We start from the raw sequence: 25,399 nt of genomic DNA, 5'->3' as shown, positions 1-25,399 counted from the left end.
GGGGCGGGGGCGGGGGCCGGGGCCGGGGGGAGGGTCATGTGCCCGAGCCCATCCAGTGAAATGGCCCCGGGATGGGCTAGCCGGTAAAGGAGGGGGGGAACATGTAAAGGAGGGGGGGGACGGGCGGGGGGGGGGGGGTATATAACTACCGGACCAAACCAAGCTAAAGGGGCGCTTGTTGTCATTTGCATCGCATGGAGGCTAAGAACAAGACATGTCGTGTTGGTCCGAAGTTGCGCGCGGCAGTACTCCTGTCGGGGGTGACCCTCCCTCACCCCTGTTCCCTTTTTCCGCCCCCACCCACCCCGCCTTCAAACCCCCCCCCCCCCCCCCCGTCTACCACCTTAACCAATCATGAATGCACCCCCCCCCCCTCCCTCAACACTCCCACTCCCCCTCCAGCTGGGCGGCGAGTCATTCAGCACGGACGTGCTGCCCTGGGTGCTGGCGGTCCTGTGGGGCGCACTGGCGCTGTGGCTGCCGGCCCTGGGGCTCAGCAGTCTGCGGGAACTGCACGAGGGAGCGCACGCGCGGCCGCCGGCGGCGTCGTCGGGTGCTGGTGGTGGTGTGGATGCTGCCGAGGCGCCGCGGGTGAGCAGGGCGGGGCTGCGGGCGGCTACGTGCGCTGTACGTGCGTGTCTAGCGGTGTTGCTACTGGGGCCAGGGCTAGGGCTGGGGCTGGTGACAGACGGCGCTGTTGCTTGCTGCTCTTGTGTACTTCCTTGCTGGAGATTGCCGCACAAAAGGGGTTCAGCAGCTGAATCGTTTCTCGACTTCCTCGCAATGGAAAGCACGCCTGCCCCCAGCGCGCCGCCCACACCACCCATCCACTTTCCTCCAATCACCCGCCATCCCACACATGCCTACCTGCCCACCTTCTCCGCCGCGGAAAAGGAGTTCAGCAGCTCAGCGGCTCAGCTCAGTTTCTCGACTTCCTTGCAATGGAAAGCACGCCTGCCCCCAGCGCGCCGCCCACACTACCCATCCACCAATCACGCTCCATCCCACACATACCCCCCCACTCCAAAAACCATTCATGAATGCATGCCCCCACCCACCCGCAACAAAAACACAGGGCGTGGAGGGCGCCGCGCCCGCCGCCCCCGGCTTCGGGCCGCCCGATGACGTGGAGCTGCCCGACGAGCGCGTCATGGCGGCCGGCTACCTGACCCTGGCCGCCACCGTGACAGCCATTGAGATGGTGGGTGCAGGAGGGGAGGGGAGGGGAGGGAGGGAGGGAGGGAGGGAGGGAATGAGAGGGAGGGTGGCAGAGAGGGAGTGGTTGCTTGGGTGGGTGGCTACACGCGTACACGCATCCAGCCTGCTTACTCACTCCCTCGTACGCAGGCCTCGTATGCCACGCCCCCACTTACCCCAACCCTTCGCTTCTTTGGGATTAGAAGATAAACTCACACACACGCACACACACACACACACACAACGCACAACACACAGCACGCAACACACACACACACACACAACACACACGCCTTCCATCCCCCAACGCGCCCCGCCCCACTTACCCCGCCCCCTTGTCCCCTGCCCTTCCTTCTTCCTCGCGTCCACCTGCAGGCGCTGCCGCCCTTCGCGTTCGACTCGGTGGGCCAGACCGTCACCTCCCTCATCAAGCTGGTGTTCCTCATCCTGGCGGTTGGCAGTTGGCCGGCGCTGCTGATCTACCCCTACGAGGCCGCCAAGCAGCGGCCCGAGGCGCGGCGTCAGGTGCGGGATTGGTTCCGAAACACGCTGGTGGCGAGCGCGGCGGAGGCTGGGGGCGCGGCTGCTGGTGCTGGGAAGGTGGGGGAGAAGGTGCCGGTGCCTACGTCTTGAGGAGCGTGAACCAGCGGCGGCAGCAGCAATGGTACGGTATGCATGATAGTACCGTATGGGAGGGGCAAGGATACGTGCCGCGAGGGATGGTGAACGAAGTCGCATGGGGTGTGGAGGCATGGGGAAGATGGGGGTTTGGTGGGCGAGCCGTAGGCTGATTGATGGTGTAGTAGCGTGATGATTTATCGGTGCCGTGCGAGCGAGCGTGCGAATCTGTCCAATCAACATATGTGCGCGCAAGAGACGTACGCCTACAGTACGGCAGTACATAAAAGATTATACAAGGTAGGGGGGTAGAGGGGTTGATGGGTCGCTCCCCACGGCGACGAATGCGATGTGGGTGCGGTGCGTGCGTGTTCATGCGTGCGTGCGTGCATGTCCATGTGGTCGCCGCGCGTGTATGTGTGCGCGCAGTCGCGGCCAGCAGGGCTTCATATCACATGTTCCTCTGTGCGCGTTAGAGAGAAGATCTACTGTCGAAAATTACACACGAAGAATAATCAATTGGTGCCTGCAATTTTGGCGACTGTGGTGAGGCGTGCTGTGATGACGAGCAACGGTTGGGCGAGCGTGGACTGAAATTGATGTCCACCATCGAGCATTCAAGCGAGAGCAAGGCTTGACGAGTTGAGATAATGTGTGGCGTGGCAAGTAAGGCGAGACAGCGTGCGCGTCCGCAGCTGCACGAATTTCAATCTGTAACAAATACACACGGCTGTGCGTGGTTGTGCCGTAATTCGCAATGGTTACCGGGAAAGGGTCTTCTGGCAGCATTCAGGTCCGTGTTGAGTTAATTACAGAGGATTACAGCAGGAAGGCGTGAACCTTGAGCCACAGAAGCGTACGTAAACATTCAGGGAGACCAACACAGAAAGAGAGACCTCTGGGCCATATCCTGAATCACGTACTTGTGCCTACGTGTACAGGCCGTACAAAGCGGGTACACCACGACTAGCTAGGCCGGACTCCGGATACCAGGAATGACTGAAACCAGGAATCCGTGATTTCGTAATGCGGAAGCTTGAATCGCCTTGTAGTCGTCACGATGCCCTTTGTGCAAATCACATAAGGTGAGCAACCCGTTGAAGCAGTGAATCACTTTGCGCGGCGGCGGGAGCCCCAAGGTTGCGTACTTCGCCCCGCCCGCAGCAGCTCCTGAACTCACACTAGCAAGCAGCTTCAGGCGCCCGCCCAAGCACCCCGCCTTCATTTCATTCGCCTCATTAAGCCACCTACAAACCCCTTCCGTAACGAAGCAGGCTAGGGAGAATGGGTAGACAACGTACGTTCCCCATGCGCAACACACAAGCAAGCGCACATCACGCACCACGTTCAAACTTACTTCAAAGCAGTACCACATTCTCAAGCAGCAAAATTAACCATATCCAAAACCCCCCAGAAACCCCAACCATAACCACCCCAACCACTCCAACCAACCCTACCAACCAACTAACCCAATCTCACCACTAGCTAGCCGAGGTTGCCACGCATCCCCTGGATGCGGCCCTGCAGCCCACCCAGGCCGCCTGCCAGGTCTGCCAGCCGCTGCCGCGCCGCCGCGCCCATCGTGCCGCGCCCGCCGCCGCCCCCCGCCTTTACCAAGGCGTCGTTGAGGGCGGAGCGCAGCGCCCCCGCACCCGAGCCCAGACGCGCCAGCCCCGCGCCCGAGAGCGCCTTGCCACCGCCTGTGCGGTTGTTGCGAAGTGGTGTAGCGTATGAGCAGCGGGTATTGGGAAGCATGAGCCGCGGCAGTGGCTGGAAAAGGTAATGCAATACGGCATCGCAGGTATCGTAAGTTCAACAGCCCCGGCCTTGGCCCCGGCCTCGCGTTGGCGAGCAAGACATGTAACGTAGCTTAAACAGCAAAATGCATGGCGGCTGGTCATGATCACAGCGTGCCAGCAACGCTCGACGCACGCACCGATGTTGCCGAGGGCGCTCTGCATGCGTTCCACGGCCGCCGCCACGGCGTCAGTGGCCATGGAGAAGCGTTTGCCGGCGGCGTCGCGGAAGGCGGAGCTGGCGGCGGCGGCGGTGTTGCGCGCCGAGCCCAGCTGCAGGCGTTGTGTGTTTGGGAGGGGGGGGGGGCACATGTATGCCAGGCATAGGCGCATGTATGCCAGGCACAGGCACAGGCGCGGATCTTGATCATCATAACACCCCTGCCAGAACACAAACACACATAACACCCTCCCCCACCCAGCCCGCCCTCCCGCACCCTCTCCTCTCCACCCTCGCGGCCCTTCCGGCCATCTCCTCACCCGCGCCTGATACGCATCCACCACCGCAGTCGCAACCGAGCCGCCGCCAACGCCGCCGCCGCCACTGAGGGCGCCGCCGCCGCCTCCAATGCCGCCATGCAGCCTGTCCAGGGCGGCGCTCAGGGAGGCCAGGGCCGGACCCGCCGCGTCAGCAGCCGAGCCGCCGCCGCGCAGGCGCAGGCCCGAGAGCTACGTGCAGCGGAGAGGGCGGCGTTTGGGCGGGGAGGAGGGAGAGGTAACACTCATGGGAGGAGGGTAAAAAGGGAGTAATCAGTGAAACCGTTTCGCCAGCATTGTAGCTTTGGGTCCAAAAACCCAAGGCAGAGGATGGGCCCTCCTTTGCGAAATCGCAGTGCCGGACTTGCAAACCCTGTGTATCCACATCTCCCTCCCCAATATGCTGACGCCATCGACCCTGACCGTGTCTTCCCGTGAAAGCCCGCCCGCCCGCCTCTGCTCCCTCACCGACTGTGTTGCCGCCGCCAGCGCCGCCCTCGCGGTGTCCACGTGCCCCTGCACGGCGGCGCCTGCGGTCTGCAGGCGGGAGGAGGTCACCGAGGAGGCGGCCTGGGGGCAGAGGGAGGGAGGGGGAGAGGGAGAAGGAGGGGAGTGGAGGGGAGCGGAGGGTGCGGAGGCGAGGGTGCGGAGCGGAGTAGAGGGGGTTTGGCGTGGGGAGCGGACAAAGGGGTCAGGGGCGAAAGCGGGGAGACGGGCCAGCCAAATAAAAGGCGGCCTCAACCCCCCCCCACATACACACACATACACACACGCCCTTCAACCCCCCCCCACCTTGACCGCCTTGACGTAGGCGGCCACCTGGTCAGCCACCAGCTCCTGTGCTCGTGTGTGCGTGTGTGTGTGTATGGGGCGGCGGAAGTTTTTCGGTTTGTGTGGGACACAAGTCAGCACATCAGAAACAAGCGATGGGAGTGACGCGCCCTCACCAGGACGGCCACAGGCGCTCGAGGCCAGCCAGAGGTGGTGCTACGACAAGCGAGCCCATGCCATGCCCGACCCCACACGCTCGTGCACACTCACACTCACAAAACAACGCACACCTCGCCGCCCCACACGCGCTCGCGCACACGCTCGCGCACACTAGCTTTTCCCTTGTGATGTACCAACACGCACGCGCACACGCTGCGTGTGTTTCACACAAACAAACACATCCCGTCCCTTCCCCGACCCCCATACACGCACACACAGAGACGCACACGACACACACGCACAGACCCATTCACCCACCCACCCACCCACCCACACACACACGCACACGCACACACACACACACACACACACACACACACACACACGCACACGCACACACACACACACAGCCACACACACACACAGACACACCTGCTGCAGCTTCTGCACGTCTGCGGCGTAGGCGGCCGCCGCCCCCAGTGAGCCGCGGCCGTAGTCGCCCACTGCGGCGGCGCGTTCGCGCAGGCCGTGGCTGGTGGCGGCGGCGGAGGCGGCGGCGGAGCCGAGCGTGCCGGCTGCAGGGGGGGAGTGGCGGGGTGAAGGGGAAGGGAAGAGGGGGAGAGGCAGGGATTGGGGAGGGGAGGAGAGCAAGGCGTTGGAAGTGGGTCTCCCAGTTTGCAGTGGGAGATGTCTATTTACAGCACCACTTACCCACAGCTTTGTCGTGTGTTCCCTTCCCTATTATTGAGCACGCACACGCACACGCACACACAAACACCCACCCCCGCATCCACCCACACACACGCAACCCCCACCCCCGATCACACACCTACACCCAGCCACCCAGCCACACACACACACACACACACACACACACACACACACACACACACACACACACACACACACACACGCACTTGCTTGACCACCCACCTGAGGCCTGCAGCCGCTTCCTCACCCAGGCGCCGTCATTGGGCAGCAGGCTGATCAGGCGCTGGCCCATGTCCAGGCTACAGGCAGTAGCAGCAGCAGCGGCGGCAGTAGCAGCAGCGGCAGTAGCGGCAGTAGCAGCAGCGGCAGTAGCAGCATTCGCAGCAGTGGCGGCACAGTAAGTAGCATACCATATCATGTCACATCAATCTTTCAGCATTCTCTATGCCAAAAACACGGCAACACACGCTCTTCGTCAGCCCACACGCACCTGAACGCGCCGCTGCCTCCCAGCACGCCGCCACTGCCGCCTCCGCGCGTCAGCAGATCTTGAAAGGCCGACTGGGCCATACTTGTGATGTTGGATCCCAGGGGGCTTTCAGCAGTGGAGGAGGAAGACGAAGAGCCGCCGGCGGCGGCGGGGTTGGAATCGCGGAAGGCTGAAGTGGTGTTGGTGGTTGTGGAGGGGTCGCTGGCGTTCGCGGCGGCGTAGAGCTATGTGTATGTGTGTCGTGTGTGTGTAAGGCGGAAGCAGTGGGATAAAAAGGGTGGAAAGGCGGGCAGGCGGGAGGGTGGGCGGATGGGGCGTCAATGTGAGGTAGAAGGGTCAGGCTCAGCAGACGTAGCATGACAACACGCACCCGCCGCACAGGCCAATCCCCCACAAATCAAATTCACGCCGATACCGCTGTGACATAAAAAGGCACAACCAAAGGCATACACACAGCCAAGGCTTCATACGCCCCGCACGTAGCATATCCAATGCTTCACACGCCACCGTAACCTGCCGTAATCCACTGTCGTGATACGACCTCTACCCCATTCTCACTATATATATTTTTCAGGGGTTGGAATGACTCGCAAGTAATAGGCCCTGTTGCGCCGGCGCTATTGGGGTCATTCTCTATAGTTCACGACACCCACCACATCGCTCAGGCCCGACAGGAAGTCTGCCACCAGTCCGTCATCCTGCGAGCCAGTCAGTGTGAGGTTACCCAGCCGCCACACACTGCCGCCGCCGCCAGCGCCACCGCCAGCGCCACGGCGAGTCAACGGCAGCAGCCCTCCCGCCGCCGCGCCAGCGGCAACAGTTCCGTTGGCAGCAGCATCGGCAGTAGCACCGTCGGCGCCAAACAGGCCTCCGCCTCCGCCGGCAGTAGCGGTTGCGTTGGCGGCGGCGGCGCCACCGCGGGCGTTACGGGTCACGTTGAGTTCCTCCAGTCGGGCAATGAGGCGCTGGACCAGACCAAGGTCCTCGGCGTCAGAGGTGGTCTGGTCGGCGGCAGTTGCGTTGGCGTTGGTGGGGGAGGTGGCGTTGGTGTCCGGCGCCCTGCATTCAGGTAGGGATTGGAGCGGGTTATCGGTTATGGAATAGTGGCATACGCAAACCGTCATTCACAACCGGTACGGCTCTGTTCGCTGGTAGGTACGTGCAATCAACCGCTAACATGGATACCGCTCGGCACACGGTCGCCTGCTGACACACCAGCCACATGTCCTGCTGCTGCTGCTGGTGCTGGTGCTGCTACAGCTCCTTGGAAACTTACTTGGAACGGGGCATCGGTTATGGAATACGGCAGTGGCAAACGACGCAAAGCTAACACGGCCGGACAGTGCTTTGCGTTATGGCCGCCGCTGGTTGTGCAATGCCGCCGCATCCCTCCGCCGCCGGCCAGCCATTGCGTAACTACGGTACTGATAACGTGCGCACCGCCCACCCCGCCGACCCCACAGCCGTCCCCCACCACCCACCATCACCATCACCATATCACCCACAACCACCATCACCATCACCCACCGGTTCAGACGCTCCAGGAACTGCTCCAGCAGGCCTGGCGTGGCGGCGCTGCTACTGCCGGCGGCGGCGGCGGCGGCTGTAGCATTGCCGTTGGCGCCCTCTCCTCGCAGCAGGCCGCCGGCGGCGCCGCCACGAATGAGGCCGCCGCCGCCGAGCAGGCCACCGCCGCCGCCGCCGCTGGCGCGGGTGCTCGCGGGGGTGTCGGTGTTGGGGGTGCTGGTGGTGTTGGCGGCAGCGGCGGCGCCAGGGGTGGTGATGACGATGGGGGTGGTGGGGGTGGTGGTGTTGGCGGCGGCGGGGCAGAGCACCAGTGTCCACTGGGTCAGCTGAATGGTGCGGCTGCGTGTGTGTGTTTTGGGCAGGTGAGGGGGGGTTACAACCATCATTGTATACGCAGTGAAGGGGGAGGGGGGGGGGGGTAAAATGGAGGCAGCGTAGACCAGAGGAAAGAGTGAGAATCACTACAAACAAGGCTTGGAAGTAGGACCAATGCGGGGCAGCAGCACTACGAGCACGGCAGCAGCAGCACCAGCAGCCGCGGCAGTAGCAGCAGCGGCAGTAGCAGCAGCGGCAGCGGCGCACCATCGCTAGCAGTAGCACCTACAGCAAGGCGGCAAACAAACACCACACACCTGTCGCGGTCCTGTCCAAGGTCCACAACTCGCAGGGTCCAGGTGCCGGCGGCGGCGGCGGCGGCGGTGGTGGTGGTGGTGTTGCCCCCCAGCAGCAGGGCGGCACTCAGGCCCTCAGCGGGCTGCCACGTGCCGGTGTAGGGGGCGGCGGTGGCGGCGGCGGGGAAGGCCGAGGCAGCTGCGTGCGTGTGTGTGTGTGTGGGTGTGTGTGGGGGGGAGCGATGGCGTCGGGGAGGAGGACGGGGGCGGGTTGTGGTGTGGTTTGAGAGGGAACGTGGGAGCCACGAGCGAGGCGGCAAACATGTGTCAACTTGCGCCAATAGTCACGAGCTAAACCTTGCTGTTGGTGCGGTGATTCTCATTTGCCACACCAGAAGCAACGGCTTTATGAAAGCACACGCAGGCACGTACCCGTGTCGGTGAAGCTGACACCCTCCAGGTTTGCACCCGCGCCCCCCGCCCGGATATCCTTGAGGAGCACAGACACGCCGGCGGGCTCATCGAAGGCGGAGGCGGGGGTGGAGTCGGAGGCATTGGCGGCGGCAGGGGCAACCAGAGAAATCTGTTTGGGGTGGGGTGGGGTGGGGAACAGAAGAATAGAGTGCTTCTTTGAAGCTGGGTGATCCTGAACAATGAGGTGGTGCGTGGTGAGCAGGTCGCATAGATAGCAAGCAATCGGAATCAGGGCATGAAGGGTCATCAGGGGTAATACGTGGGATTGGGACATGAGCCGCCCGCCCGCCCTCCAACCCCACCCCCTACTGGGACCTATTGGGCTTGGGCACACAACCCCACCCCCTAACTGGTCATGAGTGTAACCCCCTCACTCACCTTGAGGGCGCCAATGCGCGGGTGTGTCAGCTGCAGCCCAGCCACCTCCACCGACCCCACAGCAGAGCCCGCGGGCCAGTCCGCCGCCGGCACCGCCACCGGCGCCAGCAGCGGCTGCGAGGCGGGCGACGGCGCAGCGCCGGCGGCACCCGTGTAGGTGTAGTTGCGGCAGGCGGCGGTGGAAGAGGGAGAGGGAGCGGCGGTGGGGGTGGCGGCGGCGGTGGTGGCGTTTGCGGCGGGGGCCGCGGGTGTGTCCGCCGGCGCTGCTGTCCCGTCGGCGGCGCCAGTGGCGGCGGCGGGTGTGCTGTCCGTGGCTGGGGTGGTGTCGGGGACTGCGGCGGTGTCAGCGGCAGCGGCAATGTCCGCCGGCACGGCAGTCGTGTCGGTGGCAGGATCGGCTGTAGCAGCTGCCGCCGCGCTCGGGTCGGCAGTAGCAGCGTCCGTGGCGCTGGCGGCGGCGGCGCCGTCAGCAGCAGCAGCGGCCAGCGGCGCGGGGTCCGCCGCCGCCACTGCGGGCGTGGGCGTGGTGCTGTCGGCTGCTGCTGTGGCGTCAGCAGTCGGCGCCGCCTCGGCTGTAGCAGGTACGGGTGCGGGCGCGGCTACGGCATCAGCAGCGGCCGTCACAGCCGCCGGGTCGGCCTCCGGCAGTAGCTGCTGCAGCCGCCGCTGCCACGATGGCTGCTGATGCGGCAGCGGCTGTAGCTTGGTTGCGCCGCCGGTGCTGCCGGCGGCGGCAGTAGCAGCCGCGCTGGTGGCAGCAGCGGCGGCGGCAGTAGCAGCCCTCAGGAAGGCCATGAGGAGGATGCTGGTGAGCACGGTTCGTGGCTTCATGGCTGCTGCTCTGCTGTCTGATGACCAGAAGCGTGCTGGGGTAGTTGAACGGCTGCTGCGGGTTGCGAAGGGTTACGCCGCTTGCTGGGTGAGAATGGCGTACGTGTGAAATGAACACTCTTATTCGAAGCCTCTGAGAGATCTTGTGGACGTCAGGAACTGAGAATGTTCCTTGGGACTGGTGGCGGGGAAGGGGAGATAAGGAAGGTGGAGAGCTAAGTTGGGGAGAGCGGCCAGCGGCAGAAAGGGATCACAGGCCGGGGCCGTTGGGGATCGCGGGGTGGCTGGGGAGCCGGAGCTTTGTGTGTCGCTGTGCTTCTGTGGGTGTATGTCGTTGGTGGAAAGTGGTTTCGTAAAGTTGCTTAAGAGCTGTCGGGCTGACGGCACCGCTGTCATCGCGACGTTGACGGGCGCCGGACGTTGACGGATGACGGCTGTCTCTCCGAGTCTCAGAGTTCTGTAATTTCTGCCAGGCCGCCTCCAGTTGCTGGTTGAATTGCAAGCCGCGAGGCCAGTCGACTGCGAATGGCGCCAGCGGGTGCTGTGGCCGGAAGGTGGTGGCGCGCACGTGGCGCGGGTGCGGGGTGTCGGCAGTAGCAGCAGCTCGCGACTCCGGCACGCCGAGCCCAGCGGCTGTTGACGCGACTCCAGGCCATTCCGTACTGTGATGTTTGTAATAACAATGGACATAAACCAGGGCTGAACTTGAATGCAAACTAGGAGAAGTCTCTAGTGAGAACGTGTGCAGCCCTCAGAGCGCACGTGCAGACTGGATTAATACTGTGAATGATACTTCAAACATGTATTTAGCTTGAGCTATATGCGACGGCACGTAAAGCAAGAGCTTGGGCAGCGGTGTTGCACCAATCCGGATGGGTTCCTTTTCTCCGCTCTTTTTGGTAGCTTGTGCTTGTTCACATGCCCATTTACACGCCAGATAACTTATTACTGTAGAGCGTTAGCCAGTCAAGGCCGCCTTTAGACGAATGCAAGTTGCAAGCGGCCGGGGACAGGCGCTGCGGAGCAGCCAGGTATGTGCTTAGTTTTTCACTGTACTTTGAAGCATGAATGCAGTATGGATTGCCTCTAGCACACCATGTTCCACTTGGCGATTGCCCCTCCGACACAAGCTTAGCCTCCCTGCGACTCTCCTTCACTACGCACGCGATGACATGCCTCAGGTGCGCCGTGTAGCTGCTGGGCAGCTGCGGCCTCGGCGCACTGGCCTCGTGTGCTCGGCCACCGCCGAGGTGTTGCGCTCCGCCGATGCCCCCGCGGGCAGCGCCGCCCCGGCCATCAAACTGTTCTACCGCACGGGCTGGGACAAGGCCGTTGCGCACGGCTCGCTCGCGGGCGCCGCGTGGACCGACTTCCCGCTCGTCAAGGTGCAGGGGGCTTGTCGGGGACAGGCCGCCAAGGTGCAGGGGGCTTGTCGGGGACAGGCCGTCAAGGTGCAGGGGGCTTGTCGGGACAGGCGGCGCTGAAGCCCGGGCGCAGGGTGTTTTTTTGGGGCACGCGACCGTGTACGTCGCATGACAGTTACGAGGCCAGGCCAGGGCTAAGCTAGAAGGCCGTCAGAGGCCGCCGGCCCAAATTGTCTGTGCGTAAGGATGCGGATTACAAGTGAGCTAGTGAGTGCGTAAGCTCCCCTCAGGTGGCGGCTTCGGGCTCCGCCACACCCGTGCCGCCCTCCTCATACTCCACCCACCCTCCGCGCACGTCTCCTCGCACACGTGCCGTACACGCCCCTGCAAACGCCACACGCCACACACCCAACCCAACACACGCCCATGCACCCACCCATACACGCCCGCAGTCTGCCGGCGCGCCCAACCGCTGGCTGGTCGCTGACATCCCCGTCGGCGCCGCCCCCAGCTCCAACGGCCAACCGCTGCTGGAGTTCGTGGTGGCGGACGCGGCCAAGCAGCAGTGGGACAAGCCGCAGGCGGGTGCGTGCAGGCTGCTGCTGCTGCTGTGTGTGTGTGCGTGTGTGTGTGTGTGTGTGTGTGTGTGTGGAGGCGCGTGTGCGTGTGTGGGTGTGCATGGGTGCGCGTGAGTGCGGGTGCCAAGGGTGAGGGTATGTGCAGGCGCGGGTTCTGGCGGGGGTGGGTGGCTACGGGCGCGAATGGGGGCAGTGAGCGCCGAGGGTTCGTGTTTGTGGTCATGGTGCAAGTGCCTGTGTGTGCCTGGGGAGGCTCTAGCCCTTGACCAAACATACACGCCACCACCGAACCCGCACGCACCCTCCCCCTCACCCTCACCCTTACCCCCTCACTCTTCCTCCGCACCCCTCCTCCCCCTCCTCCCCCGCCCTCCACCTCATCCCCGCCCTCCTCCCCCTCCCACCACCTGCCCCCCCCCCCGCACAGGCGGCAACTATGTGGTGGACAGTCCAGGCGTGTACAGGCTGAGGGGCGGCGCCCTGCAGCGGCTGGCGGCCAGGCCGGTCATGGTGGTGGGTGGGGGGTGGGGAACGGGGTTGGGAGGGGGTTGGGAGGGGGGTCGTAGATTCCAGCCCAAACTCAACCGAACCCAATGCAATAGAGGGTGGTGGTGGTGCGGGTTGGTGGGGGGCGGGTGGTGGTGGTGGTGGTGGTGGTGGTGGGTGGTGGCGGCGAGGCCGGTCATGGTGGTGGGTGGGGGGTGGTGGGGTGGGGAGGGGGTTGGGAGGGGGTTGGCAGGGGGTTGGGAGGGGTTGGGAGTGGGTTGGGAGGGGGTTGGGAGGGGGTGTGGGGGTGGTGGTGGTGGGGAGGGGGTGGGTGGTGGTGGGGGGTGGGGGGTGGGGGGGGGTGCTTGGGTGGGGGTGGTGCGGGGGGTGTGGGGTGGGGGTGGGGGTGGTGGTGGTGGGGAGGGGGTGGTGGTGGTGGGGAGGGGGTGGTTGTAAATACCAGCCCAAACTAAACCAAAGCCAACGAAAACGGGAGTGCAGGCAGAGGGTGGGTGGTGGTGGGGGTGGTGGTGGTGGGGGGGAGGGGGTGCTTGGGTGGTGGTGTGGTGTCGGGTGGGGTGTGGGCTGGGGGGGGGTCGCTGGGGTGGGGCGCGGGGAATGGGAGTGCCGGGGTGGGGAGCAGACATTGGGGTTAGTGACGGAGATCGAGCTTGTGGGCACCACGATGCTTCCCTCAATGGACTTACCAAGTGGAAACCTGCCGTATTCGTCGGGCTCCCGGCGCAAATGTAGTAACCCCCCTACCACTCCTCCCTCAACCCCCGACCGGCCTGCAGGTCAGCGATCTGGACGGAACCATGGTGGGCGATGACGCCGCCACCGGGGCATTCAAGGTGCGCGTGTGTGTATGTGTATGTGTGGTTGGGTGGGTGGGTGCATTGCTGCGTTTTGGTTTCATCAATACCAACTTTACCAAGGGTGTGTGTGTGTGCGGATGTTTGTGTGTCTGGGAAAAAGCACGTCCAAGCCAGTGCCTCCGCCACCCTGCCTCCCTCAACCGCTCCACCCCCTCCCCCCCAACCGCTTTCCAATTGCACTCCGCAGTCCTGGTGGGAGGACGCGGGCGCACTGGCGGGCGGCGTGCTGGTATACAACACCGGCCGGTAGGAGGAAGCAGCGGCAGCAGCAGGGGGAAGGGTGGGGGAGAGTGGTGGGATGGTCTACAGCACCGGCCGGCGAGGCAGCAGCAGCAGCAGGGGGAAGGGTGGGGAGGAATGTGGCGAGACAGAGGGTTGGATGACAGGTGGCAGGGACAGGGGTGGCTGTGCCCAAACTGCATCTCGGGTTCAGCATTACAACGGTCAACATTCAGGCTGAGGGCACGCATGGCAACCATTTTTCGGGTTTGGCGCCGCCTGCCCCACCCGCGCTGCCTGCACATTAACGCCCCACATCCGCCCATCTTGTTTAGTGGAATTCACTTGGCCCGTCTCCCCTCCTTGCAAACCTCTCACCCCACACCCCCCACCGCCGCTCGCCCTGCTACTCCGCGACGCCTCGGCCCACATCCCATAAGTATAATCGCTCGCAACTAACGCCTCTGCCTGCACTCCGGTTTTCGTTGGTTTTGGTTTAGTTTGGGCTGGTATTTACAACCCCACCTCCCCCCCACACACCCCCAGCTCTCTGGGCTCCTTCCTGGAGCTGCTGCGGTCCAAGGCGGGCTGCATGGCTGTGCCGGACGCCCTCATCCTGGCCGTGGGTGCGTGGGGGTGAGGATGAGGGGAAGGGAGGGAGGGAGGGAGGGAGGGAGGCAGGCGGGAGGGGGGCGGGAAGGGGTTTGAGGGGGGGCCGAGGGCGGGGGTGGGGGCGGGGGTGGGGGCGGGGGTGGTTGGGGCGGGGAGGTGGATAGGCAGTGCCAGTGACAGGCAAAGCAGCGGCTTTGATCACATTCCCGGCCCGGATACCGCGTGCTTCATCCACCCATGTGAGCAGCATTGGCAAAGCACCCCCGAGTCTGGTATGGTAGTGCAACCCCTGTGCTCCGCGCGTTTTAGTTGGTTTTGGTTTAGTTTCGGCTCGTATTCACAGCCCCCCTCCACCTTTTAAATAATCGTGAATGTAAACACCTCCCTTCCCCCCCCCCCCCACACAGACAAACACAGACACGCACACACGCACAGAACACACACACATAAGTACACATGTACACTACACACACTCCCCCCCCCCCCCCACACACACACACCCTGCAGGCACGTGTGTGTACCTGCGCCACCCCTCGGGCGGCCCGGCGGACGCCGCGGCGGGCTGGCGCGAGGACCGCGACTGGGCGGCGCAGCTGGACGCCAGCTGGAACCTCAAGGTGGGGTGGATGAGGGATTGCAGATACCAGCCCAAACTAAACCAAACCTCAAGGTGGGGCTGTAAATACCAGCCCAAATTAAACCAAAACCAACGAAGGGGGGGTTGGGATTTGGGGGGGCGGGCGGGGGATGGGGTGGGGGTTTGCAGGGTTAAGGCGATGGGTGTCGGCGCCGGCCCGACAGGGCCTATTGCTTGCGAGTCATTCCAAGCCCTGATATAGGGAGAATGGGGTACGGGTCGTAGCACGACAATAGGAACAGGAATGGGGTGGGTGCGTGGGTGTTCGGGGGCTGGTTCGCCATTCGCCGTCAGCACTGGATGGAGGACACGAGGGCGCAGGGCGGTACACACGGTCAGACAGAACACACACACGCAGTCCGGCCCTCAATGACCAGACCCCTCCGCAAACACCCCTGCAAGTGCCACATATCACGTATGACGTTGTCGTGTGTTTGTCACACAGGTGGCACGGGACGCATGCTACAAGGCACTGGCTGAGGTGGGGTGGGGTGGAGGTGGGGCGGGGCGGGGAGAGGCGGGCCAGTCAGGGGTGGGGTGGGGTGGGGTAGGGTGGGGCAGGGTGGTTAGGGTGGAGGTGGGGTGGGGTGGGGAAGGGTGGGTAGGGTGGAGGTGGGGTGGGGCGGCGCGGGGCGGGGCGGGTTGGGGTGGGGTGGGGCGGGATGGGCTGAAATGGGGTGGGGTGGGGTGCGGCCTATGTTGCCGCGGGGAAGTCGCAAACACCTGCCTACGGGTCATCCCGCACACATAGTTGGGCAAATCCTGCTTCCTATGTGTGTCTCCTCCTGACCGCTGACACGGGCACTGACATTGACACACGCAGGTTGGCAAGGATGCTATGCACTTCCGGCCGGCGGAGGAGCAGAACGACCACAAGGTGGGGCGCGGTGGGGGTTGCAAGCAACAGCCCAAACTAAACTCCAGTGCAGAAAAGTTAGGAGGAGAGCGTGGGGGGTGGGGGCTGTTTCCCGGTCCCATTCCGGGATCAGGGAACCAGAGTCGAGACCGGACCCTGGCCCAGAACCCGGGCGCAGTGGCGGGAGCCGTTGGCTGTCAGGAGGAAGTAGAACACGCGAATGCCACGGCTTGTGACCGCAGCGGCTGGTAATTTCAGCGCTGCGTTAGGCCCATAACACTCTTTATAATACTTATTAATCACAACCATTTACCACGCAATGTTTCTTAAATCCCGAATTGTTTTTACAACCACTTACCACGCGTGAATCACGGCCTCCGGCCCGTGCCGCCGTGTCGCTGCGAGCAGGTGACATGTGGTGTGGCGGACGCAGCCGCGGGCGGCGTGGTGGCGCGTGTGAACTCGGAGCTGGCGGCGGCGGGCGTGTCGGCAAACGTCATCACTAGCGGGCACGGCGGCTGGAAGTGAGTGTGTACGGCACTGCGGGGCGTGTGCGGCACTGGGGCAGGTGGCGTGGATTGTTGGAGGGGTGGCGGGTGGAGGGGGAGCATAGAGGAGGAGGAGAGGGCGACCGGTGCGATGCAGTGATGGGGCGTCCTTCCTCTCTCCAGTCCACCTTTCTTGTGGGGTGAGGTGCGGAGAGGTGGGAGAGTTGGCCGTCAGCTGTTCTCCGGGTTTGGCGCGTGTGGTTTCGCCGCGCTCCCGCCGGCGCACCCAGCCACAACACGCACGCCTGAAACCCAGCCGTCCACCCCTTCCACCACTACACACATCATGAATATAACCCAAACCCCCGCCCGCATCTTCCCACCCTTCCACCACCTGACCAACGACAAATGTAACCCAAACCCCCGCCCGCATCTTCCCAACCCCTCCGTTTCCCCAACCCCCACAGGTATATGGACGTGGTCCCCATCCGCGCTGGCAAGCTGGAGGCGCTCAACCACGTGCGGCGCCACTTCGGGTTCAGCGTGGCCAGCACTGTGGCGTGCGGCGACAGCGGCAACGACATCCTCATGCTCAGCGGTGAGGGGAGAGGGGAGGGGAGGGGAGGGGAGGGGAGGGGAGGGGAGGGGAGGGGAGGGGAGGGGAGGGGAGGGGAGGGGAGGGGAGGAGGAGTGGGGAGGAGGAGTGGGGAGTGGGAGGGGAGAGGAGGGGAGGGCAAGTGGGGAGGGGGTGGGGAGGAGTGGGGAGGAGTGGGGAGGAGTGGGGAGGAGTGGGGAGGAGTAGGGAGGGCGGCAAGGAGGAGAAGGAGGGAGGGTGTAGTTGGTTTCGAGTTCAAGCGGCGTGTTTTAGTGTGCACGTCCCACATACATATACACACACACATACGCCTGCATCTGCGCGTGCCTCCTACCCCAAACCCTGCACCACGCCCCCATGTTGCCTCGCTGATCCTTGGGCACAGCTCCTATCATCCTCCTGCCCAACCCCGTCGCCCCCCTCCCCACATCGGAAACAACGCGCCTGCTATGCTACTGTTCCTGGCTACGCCTTCACTGTTTATTAATCATGAATGTAATTCCTCCTCGCCCCCGCCTCAGGTGAGAACCTGGCCATCGTGGTGGGTAACGCGCAGCCCGATCTGCGCACCTGGGCTCAGCAGCGGCAGGCGGCGGAGGCGCCCCTGCCCAGCGGCAAGCACCGCCTGCTGCAGGTGGGTGGTGGTGGGTGATGGCGGGTGGTGGTGGGCGGAGGGGAGGGGAGTGAGATGGAGGAAGGAGGGGAGGGGGTGGCTGAAGGGGAGGGGAGAGGCCTGGAGAGGGGGCGGGGGAGAGGGCGGGAGTGAGGGCGGGAGAGGGAGGGAGAGGGAGAGGTGACGAAAGGAGAGGGGGTTTTTGGGGGGGGGGGCAGTCGTGAAAATGTATGGGGGTGGGGTGGGCAGTTGTGAGCTGTGCAGTGGGGAACAGCTGCAGGTTGCGGAGGCGGTTGAGTGGGAAGGGCTGAGGGGCTGGAAGCTGAGGGGCTGTTTGCAGCTGAGCGGGTGTTGCGTACAAAGCTTCCAAGAGCTCAGCAATGCCGCATCTACTGATGTACGCCCGGAGGACACGCGGGATCACGGCTGCACCGCACGCCTACATAACCCTTCCTTCAAGCGTACGTCCTAAACATCCTCCCTCGCTTCCTCCCGTGCTCACTCCTGGGGGTCCGCCCTGGGGGCCCATCAACAGGCCACGAAGAAGGAGGCGCTGGGCATTCTGGAGGGGCTCGAGCACTTTGGCTTCAAGTGATAACATAGCTTATCAAATGGCATATTCAAATGGCGTAATCACAAGGCTTATTCGCGGAAGGTGACAAGGGAAAGGTGACAGCGCAGACGAGATATGACATGGATATGACATGGCATGAGGGCCTGGGCAGGGGTGACAGGGCAGGGGCAGGCTGACAAGGCAGATGGCATAGGGCGGGTTGAGCACTGACTGTGACGTGCAATGTGGGCGGTTGGAGCACAGGAGGCATGCGTGGCGGTGTGGAGGACCTTGAGGTGTGGTGGCCGCGCCAAATGATGTGTGCAGCAAGGCCGTGGGCGCGTTCATCGCCTTCACTGAAGCAATGATGTTGCGAACAGGGATTCTGAAAACGCAAGTTATTACAAGCGAGCGTGCAAGGGCGCAAGGCGGATGCTGGAGTGTGGTGATGGTGGTGACGTGCATACCGAGGTAGTCAACCTGATTGTGAGGTGGGGCTGGCGGCAAACGGACACGGCACTAGTGCACTTGTCCAGTGCAGTGGATGGCTGGAGCAGGGAGGGCTTGGACGTACGCAAAGACATGATGACGGCTTTCCGAGCTGCCGACTGAGTTGCTATATGGTATGGCGGTTTAACGCGCAGGCGCATGTGAGGTTGATGTAATTGCAACGTGAGCGGTGCGGTTGCGCGGTTGTGTGTGGCAGCTCCGGACAGCACGGCATGTTGCTGACTGTGTGTGTGGTTACACGGTGGTGGTGCGCCTCATGGAAACCGGAGGCCCTGGCCGGGGTGACCCAGGTGCCTTTGGTGCCCGGCTGACAACAGGCTGCGGGCTGGCAACCGATTACCGCCTGCGTGGCACGTTACACGTGTGTGCGTGTCTTGGCAGCGGGCCCGAGTTGCAGAGGTGGGAAGGCGCAAAGGGGAACAGACGGGTGAGGGCCCACGGCCGGCCACCGGGCTATGGGCCTATGGGCTATGGCTGCACCCTGCGGGACTTCACCCACGTCGCTTACGGTAGTAATAAAGTACGGTACGCGGGTACGGTACACACGCTCACGACGGCCGGCCAGCGTGCTATGGGCCTATGGCCGCATCGCAAAGTGTGCGACAAACGCAATGCAGTGAGTGCCACGCACTAGCGCCAAGGAAACAATGCGCATCAGCAAAACTACCAGCCTGCCCGCAAGTCAGCGATGCCCTCGGTACAGTAACTCACGCGATGGTGATACCCCGCGCCGCGCAATCTTGCCTTGACGTTGCAAATTGAATGTCGGGGTCTGGGACTACCGGTACCGTACACTGCACACTCTGTCCCATCACAGGGCTCCAGACATTCATCGGTCATTTTTCAGGACATTCCACCAACCGCCATGTGCCCAGATATAAGACGGCGGCCAGCCGGCCGTTATTGTCTGAGCTGGACATTCCCCATGAAACAAGATACGACCCCTGACGACAAGATACCCCCCCATTCACACGCATCAGCGCCAAAGACCCGACGGGAGCCATCACCGATAGGAGCCATAACCGATAGGAGCTACCATCAGTCGATGTTGCTTTCCCTGTACGGTACCCTCATTGTCTGCTTGCCACCTCGCTAGCTCCCAAGGCTACCGGCACGGCGGCGTCTGCCGCGCCCTTAACTGCAAGCACAATTGCCGCCTGCCGACCATGTCCACAGCCCATCACCAAACCCTAAGCAGCACATGGCCAGCCCATCCTCAGCACATGGCCATGCGGCACAGCGGGCAGCTCCGGCTCTGGCGCTGCATCATCATCTGCCTCACACACAGCTCGTGGAACGTGTGCCGGCAGCCCAGCTGCACCACCACATCCCCCGGCCCCAGCCCCGCCTCCCCCGCACCGCCACCCCCACCTGCTGCTGCTGCTCTAGCCGCCCCCGCCTCCGCCGCCCCCGTCAGCGACCAGGCGCACACCACACACTCGGTGTCGCCTGCAGGCAGGTGCGTCGCCGCCACCTCCGCCCAGCGCGCAGAGCGCAGCGCCGGCGGCAGCGGTGGCAACCCGGCGAAGGGGTCTGTGGCCACCCCACCCGATACCACGTCCGCCCCCTCCTCGTCAACCTCCTCGCTGCTGCCCTCGCCCCCGCCACGAGCTCCGCCACGCCCACCCCGCCGGCGGCTGTGCCCGCGGCCGCGCCGCCGCCGCGAGCCCCTGCCGCCCCCGCTGCCTCCACTCCTGTACTGTGGTGGGAGCCAGTCCTCCACCCACGCCGCAGAGCCTTGCTGCGGCGCCGGCGGCGCCTGCGGCGGCCGCTGCCGCCCACCCGGGCGCCACACGCGGCCAGGAGCGCCCTCGGCATACGTCCGCTGCACTGTGCTCTCGGCGCGTGCCGAGGCCGCGACAGGGTCCTGCCCCTCCGCCGCCGCCGCCAGCCGCGCCCGCACGCCCGCGCGCGCCACCACCCGCGCCACCGCCTCCTCGAACGTATCGTCCGCCGGCCACAGGGAGCACGTGTAGACCTCCACACGCCCCTCGCCGGGCTGCCAGCGGCGCGGCAACAGCCGCGGCGTCATCACGGAGCTGGTGCCGTCGGGCAGGGCGACGATGGTGGCGTACCCGTTGACCTGGCTCACCGGGCACACGTCGGGGCCGATGTGCAGCTCAAAGGGTGCGCGCTCGAACACGAACACCAGCGGCGCCGGATAGCTGGCGAAGGCCCTGTGAGGGGGTGCGTTGGGCAGACCGATACGGTGCGTGGGCGCGTGTGCGTGTGCGTGCGTGTGGTGTGTGTGTGTGTGTGTGTGTGTGTGTGTGTGTGTGTGAGCGTGTGTGTGTGTGTGTGTGTGTGTGTGTGTGTGAGCGTGTGTGTCCCAGCAACCAACTGCCGTTGCCTCTTTGCACCCATAACAAACGCAATGATGCACCGTAACCGTAACTTACCTGCCATTGGTGTCCAGCAGCTGGATCTGAATTGGATCCACCAGCATCCAAGCCCGCCCGCCGCCGCCCACCGCCGACACGGTCCCCGAGCCCCCCAGCGCCACCGTCCGCAGCCTCAGGCGCTCCGCCAGCTCAGCACTCATGTAGGTGGAACCGCCAGGGTCTACCATCGCGCGGATCACGGCGTGCCGCGTGCCGCCGTCGCCCGCCACAATCGCCGCCGCCACGCCGCCGCCCATCGCGCCTGCCAGGTCGTAGTTGTACTTGACCCGCTCACTGTCGTGCAGCTCGTTGTAAGCCCAGCTGTGGCCCCGGAAGAAAAGCACCTCATCGCCCTGCTCCGAGGGGTTCACGAACTGCAGCCGGGCGGCGGGACGCACGAGGACGTCAGCGCCAAAGCACTCCTCCGCCGGCGCCGGCCTCCTGGCTTCCTCACGAGCCCGTGCCCGCGCCACCGCCTCCGCACGCGTGTCAGCGGCCACGTCGATGGTCACGGCGTGCACCTCTTCCCGGCTCTCGCCGGGCTGCCAGCGGCGCGGCACCAGGCGCGGCAGCGCCACGTCAGCAGCAGCACCAGCACCAGCGGCAGCAGCTGCGCTGCTGCTGCCGCCGCCGGCGGGTGCGGCGGCGGCGATGCAGTGGCCTGCGGCCGACGTGTGCGTGACGGCGTGCTGCCGACACGCGTCGGGACCCAGGTGCAGCTGGTGGGCCACGTGCTCCAGTACGAACATGATGGGCAGGTCGTACGATGCCACGGCCCTGCATGATGTGGTGATTGATGACACGTGTATGTGTGTGTGTGTGTGTGTGTGTGTGTGTGTGTGTGTGTGTGTGTGTGTGTGTGTGTGTGTAGATGTGGGGACCTGGTGTTGTGTCATGGACGGATGCGTGCAGAGCCGGAAGCCGCGTGCTGAGTCCCAGGCCGGCACCGGCACGCAAGGTATCTCAACTGGAACAAGCCTGGCCCTCACATGCACGGCTAGCTACACGACCTCATTCCACCTCGCTCCATTCGATCCTCACTCACCCGCCATTGGTGTCCAGTAGCTGGATCTGAACCGGATCCACCAGCATGGAAACCCGCCCGCCGCCGCCCACCGCCGACACGGTCCCCGAGCCCCCCAGCGCCACCGTCCGCAGCCCCAGGTGCTCCGCCAACGCGACGCTCATGTAGGTTGCGCCTCCGGAGGGGTTCAGCGCCGCGCGGATCACGGCATGCCGCCCGCCGCGGGCATCGACGACCGCGGCGGCCACGTCGCCGCCATACGCGCCGGGCCCGCAGTAGTTGTACTTCACCAGCTCGCTGTCTTCGAGGCCGAGGTCGCCCGTGAAACCTTGCCGAAAGAACAGAACCTCATCGCCCGGCTCCAGGGGACTGTCGAACCGCAGCTGCGTCGGCGGCCGTACGATGTTGCCCCCGCCGCCGAAGCACTCCTCCGCCGACGCCTCCCGCGCCTGCGGCGGCTGCGGCTGCGGCGGTGGTTGCGGCACGGGCTGCCCCGCCGCCAGTGCCGCCCGGTACGCCAGCCCCAGCTGCCTCGCCTCCTCGGACACACGAATGGTCCCGCCAACCAGCCCTGCCGCGCGGTTCTCGCCGGGCTGCCAGCGGCGCGGCAACAGGCGTGGCAGCGGCACGGCAGCCCCGCCGCCGGGCGGGATAATGGTGTGGCCGGTGCCGCCGGTGACGGAGATCTGGCACACGTCCATGCCGACCTGCATCTCCAGGGCTGTGTGCTCCAGCACAAACATTACTGGAACATCGTAGGAGGCCACAGCCCTGCATGAACGCAACAGATAGATAGATGGAAACCAATTCAGTTGTGCGCTGTGCAGCTGGCCGTGGGTAATGTGTTCGCGGGGGTTGTTGTTGGGGCGGCCTCGTGTTGCGGCGAGGGGCTGAGCGGTACGGTGCCGGGTGGGGCGGGGGCAGGCCCTCGGTGGATGTGTTCTGTCACATGATGAATAGTACTTGATGCGCCTGTATTACCCCTGGCCACCACTGCCACTGTATGTATCACGGCGGTTGCCACACCTAGGGAGTGACAGGCCCTCGCGCACGCCCGGCTGGTGAGCCCGGGCCTGGCTGCTTCCTGTGGTCGTGCGCTCAGCCTAAACGCATTTACGGTGCACGATGATGTGCAGCATGCGCTACTCTCCTGCCATACCTGCCGCTGCTGTCTAGAAGCTGGAGCTGGATGCGGTCCGTCAGCATGGACGTCGGCCCGCCTCCGCCGCCCAGCAGGCTCTGTGCCCCGTTGCCAACCAGCGCCACCGTCTGCAGCCCCAGGTGTCGCGCTAGAGCACTGCTCATGTATGTCGAGCCACCATAGTTTAGCGCGGCGCGGAGGACGGCGTGGCGAACCCCGCTGGCATCGATGATAGCAGCGGCAACGTCGCCCCCATAAGGACTGGACAGGCAGTAATGCTGACTGACAGCCCATTCATTATTGCCGTAATTATGGAAATTGCTCCGGAAGAAAAGCACGTCGTCGTTGGGCTCGGTGGGACTGTTGAACTGCAGCCTGGCCGTCGGCCGTAAGATATTTCGTGCACCAAAGCATGTCTCAGCAGTCGTGAGGGCCATAGTGCTTAATGTTGCAGTCACAACCGACGAACATCACCGCACAGTTCAGCTAGGACGCGCGCCCCACTCGCAATTTACCAGCGGGTGGGGCGGCCAATAGGCCCGCTTCTTAGGTGAATGGGGCGGTCCCACGCAAATCGTAACTATATCGAAAGTTGCAAATCCACATGCAAATAGCTCAAAATGCATGCCCGGAAGCCGCGAGAGAAGTTCCCCGCGCTCCCGGCCCACCATCGCCCCCCATCAGACCCCTGCATGGCCCTTTGCACACGCGAGCAGGCGCTGTAGTCTGCACGCCTCATCTCTATACGCTGATCACACTTAATCGCATCCTAAAACATTACCCGGGATACTACACCGCGCTTCCGGCGACGGATGTGGACCCGCAAGCTCTGGGCCTAAGCGTCATGGCAAGTCTTGTTGTTTCTCTTGAATGATGCGCCCATTCATGCGTATGGAAAAGGCGCCTGAACTTCGCCTTGCAACATTTTGCGTAGGCACCTAAATCGCTTGCCGCCAGCGTCAGCCATAACTGCCGTCTGAAGCTTAAACTTTTTAACAAGGAGGTTGACGAACAACACACCCGCTTCATCAGCGGTGAGCGCACGGTGGAGGAGGATGCCTGCCTTCCGCCGGGCAGCATCACCCTGACCACGTACCCCACACTGGGCGCGAGGTTCCAGGTGAACCTCAGTGGCTGGTGCAACTGTCAAGAGGTATGTTCGTGGACAAGAGGGCGATCCGGGAGGGCGGGCTGGAGGGATGGGGAGACGCAGGGAGGCTGGAGGGGACAGGGAGACACGGGCGACCAACAGCAAGACCCGGGGTGTGTGTGATGGAAGGTCGACAACCGTTTGTGTGCTGAACGCAGGTCAAGGACATAATCGTCGAGTTCCTGGAAGCCATGCATGGCGTCAGAGTCAAGAAGTTTCCGCAGTACAAGGCCAAGCTGGCTGCCATGGCTAGCCTGGACGAGGACAGCCCCATCACCTCCCTGCCTACCAACAAGTTCATCCGGTTCTGGGCTAGGAGGGGTGCGCAGCTCGTACTCTCCGCCCTACGAGAGTACCAGAGCGAGGGTGGTGCAGCTGTGAACGGGGAGGGCGGGGAGGGCGGGGAGGGCCAGGGCGACAGCGAGGGTGGAGGCACGGAGGTTGGCGAGGGCGAGGGTGAGGGTGGTGGGGCTGGCGGAGGCGGAGAAGACGGCGACAGCGGTGAGGGCACCAGCCCAGGCGCCAAGCTGCCACTGCGTCTAGGGGGCTTGGTCTCCAGCTTGCTCTGCAACAAGGGGCGCCTGGAACGGGGCGAGTGGAAGACGTGGCAGTACTCCGGCGGGGGCTGCAAGTGCGGCGGCTCCTGCCACGCTGCCCGGGTGTACCTCAGGTGGCCGGATGGCCTGCCCCTGGTGTGCTATGCCAGTGGGCACGTGCACGGCACCGTCGCGATCCACACGGCCGTGGTTGAGTGGGCGTGTAATCACGACCCCGCCTTCAAGGCGGACTACGAGAGGTGCGCGGGCGGGGGATCAGAGGGACTGCTTGCCGGCATACACGAATGTCGGCATATTGCACGTTTGGCAAGTTGAATCAAAGGTGATGTATCTGCAAACAACTTACAGGGCGGTGGCCGAGCGTGAAGAAGCGGCCAAGCAGAGGAAGGTGTGCCTGCATGTGTTTGCATGTGTCTGCATGTGCACGCATGCTGGCCAATGAGCGTGTACCTCTGTGTTGCGCTTGTGCTAACGCATCTCTTCACAGGAGGGTGGAATGCAGGCGGCTGGAGCTCGGGACATGCGGCAGGCAACTGCACGCGGAGTGACGGCTGCCAGTGATGAGGACAACAACATCGAGCTGGGCACAGGTATGGCATGGAAAAGGAAGACGCTCTCATGCTCACTGCCCGTTACTTTTCCTCACACCTTTTGTCACTCATTCCCGCGGTGTAGAGGCGCCGCAGCGCGGGAACAAGCAGCCCAAGCCTGGCAGCA

At 64.0% G+C, this 25,399-nt stretch overlaps 5 protein-coding genes across 5 annotated transcripts; 3 read left to right on the top strand and 2 right to left on the bottom strand.

Moving 5' to 3' along the window:
* Positions 1–402: 402 nt before the first annotated feature.
* On the top strand, positions 403–2,544 carry CHLRE_36g759747v5 (uncharacterized protein; the record flags this gene model as incomplete). Its single annotated transcript, XM_043073035.1, has 3 exons — positions 403–591; positions 1,076–1,201; positions 1,573–2,544. Coding segments are annotated over 3 exons (573 nt in total), but the record flags the coding sequence as incomplete, so codon positions are not given.
* A 78-nt stretch (positions 2,545–2,622) lies between these two features.
* Positions 2,623–10,834, bottom strand: CHLRE_36g759697v5 (uncharacterized protein). The gene is made up of 13 exons (XM_043073034.1): positions 9,210–10,834; positions 8,790–8,940; positions 8,379–8,556; positions 7,747–8,085; positions 6,873–7,278; positions 6,220–6,443; positions 5,952–6,028; positions 5,451–5,593; positions 4,881–4,925; positions 4,557–4,658; positions 4,092–4,280; positions 3,752–3,884; positions 2,623–3,515 (listed from the first exon to the last, which is right to left on the bottom strand). Exons 1-13 carry the CDS (start codon positions 10,038–10,040, stop codon positions 3,301–3,303), a joined length of 3,033 nt encoding a protein of 1,010 aa, XP_042914041.1. The 5' UTR covers positions 10,041–10,834; the 3' UTR covers positions 2,623–3,300.
* A 130-nt stretch (positions 10,835–10,964) lies between these two features.
* CHLRE_36g759647v5 (uncharacterized protein) lies at positions 10,965–18,802 on the top strand. Its single transcript, XM_043073033.1, has 14 exons — positions 10,965–11,071; positions 11,222–11,425; positions 11,857–11,989; positions 12,410–12,495; positions 13,266–13,322; positions 13,534–13,592; positions 14,112–14,191; positions 14,685–14,794; positions 15,260–15,295; positions 15,638–15,691; positions 16,079–16,194; positions 16,626–16,756; positions 17,275–17,387; positions 17,902–18,802. Exons 1-14 carry the CDS (start codon positions 11,027–11,029, stop codon positions 17,959–17,961), a joined length of 1,284 nt encoding a protein of 427 aa, XP_042914040.1. The 5' UTR covers positions 10,965–11,026; the 3' UTR covers positions 17,962–18,802.
* A 10-nt stretch (positions 18,803–18,812) lies between these two features.
* On the bottom strand, positions 18,813–23,574 carry CHLRE_36g759597v5 (uncharacterized protein). The gene is made up of 4 exons (XM_043073032.1): positions 22,994–23,574; positions 21,856–22,605; positions 20,829–21,587; positions 18,813–20,606 (listed from the first exon to the last, which is right to left on the bottom strand). Exons 1-4 carry the CDS (start codon positions 23,137–23,139, stop codon positions 19,646–19,648), a joined length of 2,616 nt encoding a protein of 871 aa, XP_042914039.1. The 5' UTR covers positions 23,140–23,574; the 3' UTR covers positions 18,813–19,645.
* A 170-nt stretch (positions 23,575–23,744) lies between these two features.
* Positions 23,745–25,399, top strand: CHLRE_36g759547v5 (uncharacterized protein; the record flags this gene model as incomplete). The annotated part of the gene is made up of 6 exons (XM_043073031.1): positions 23,745–23,822; positions 23,910–24,128; positions 24,284–24,921; positions 25,031–25,070; positions 25,170–25,272; positions 25,358–25,399. Coding segments are annotated over exons 1-6 (1,045 nt in total), but the record flags the coding sequence as incomplete, so codon positions are not given.

The sequence above is a fragment of the Chlamydomonas reinhardtii genome (assembly GCF_000002595.2).
Source record: "Chlamydomonas reinhardtii strain CC-503 cw92 mt+ unplaced genomic scaffold scaffold_36, whole genome shotgun sequence".
Classification (NCBI taxonomy): Eukaryota; Viridiplantae; Chlorophyta; class Chlorophyceae; order Chlamydomonadales; family Chlamydomonadaceae; genus Chlamydomonas; species Chlamydomonas reinhardtii.
This window is presented reverse-complemented; position numbering and strand designations above follow the sequence as displayed.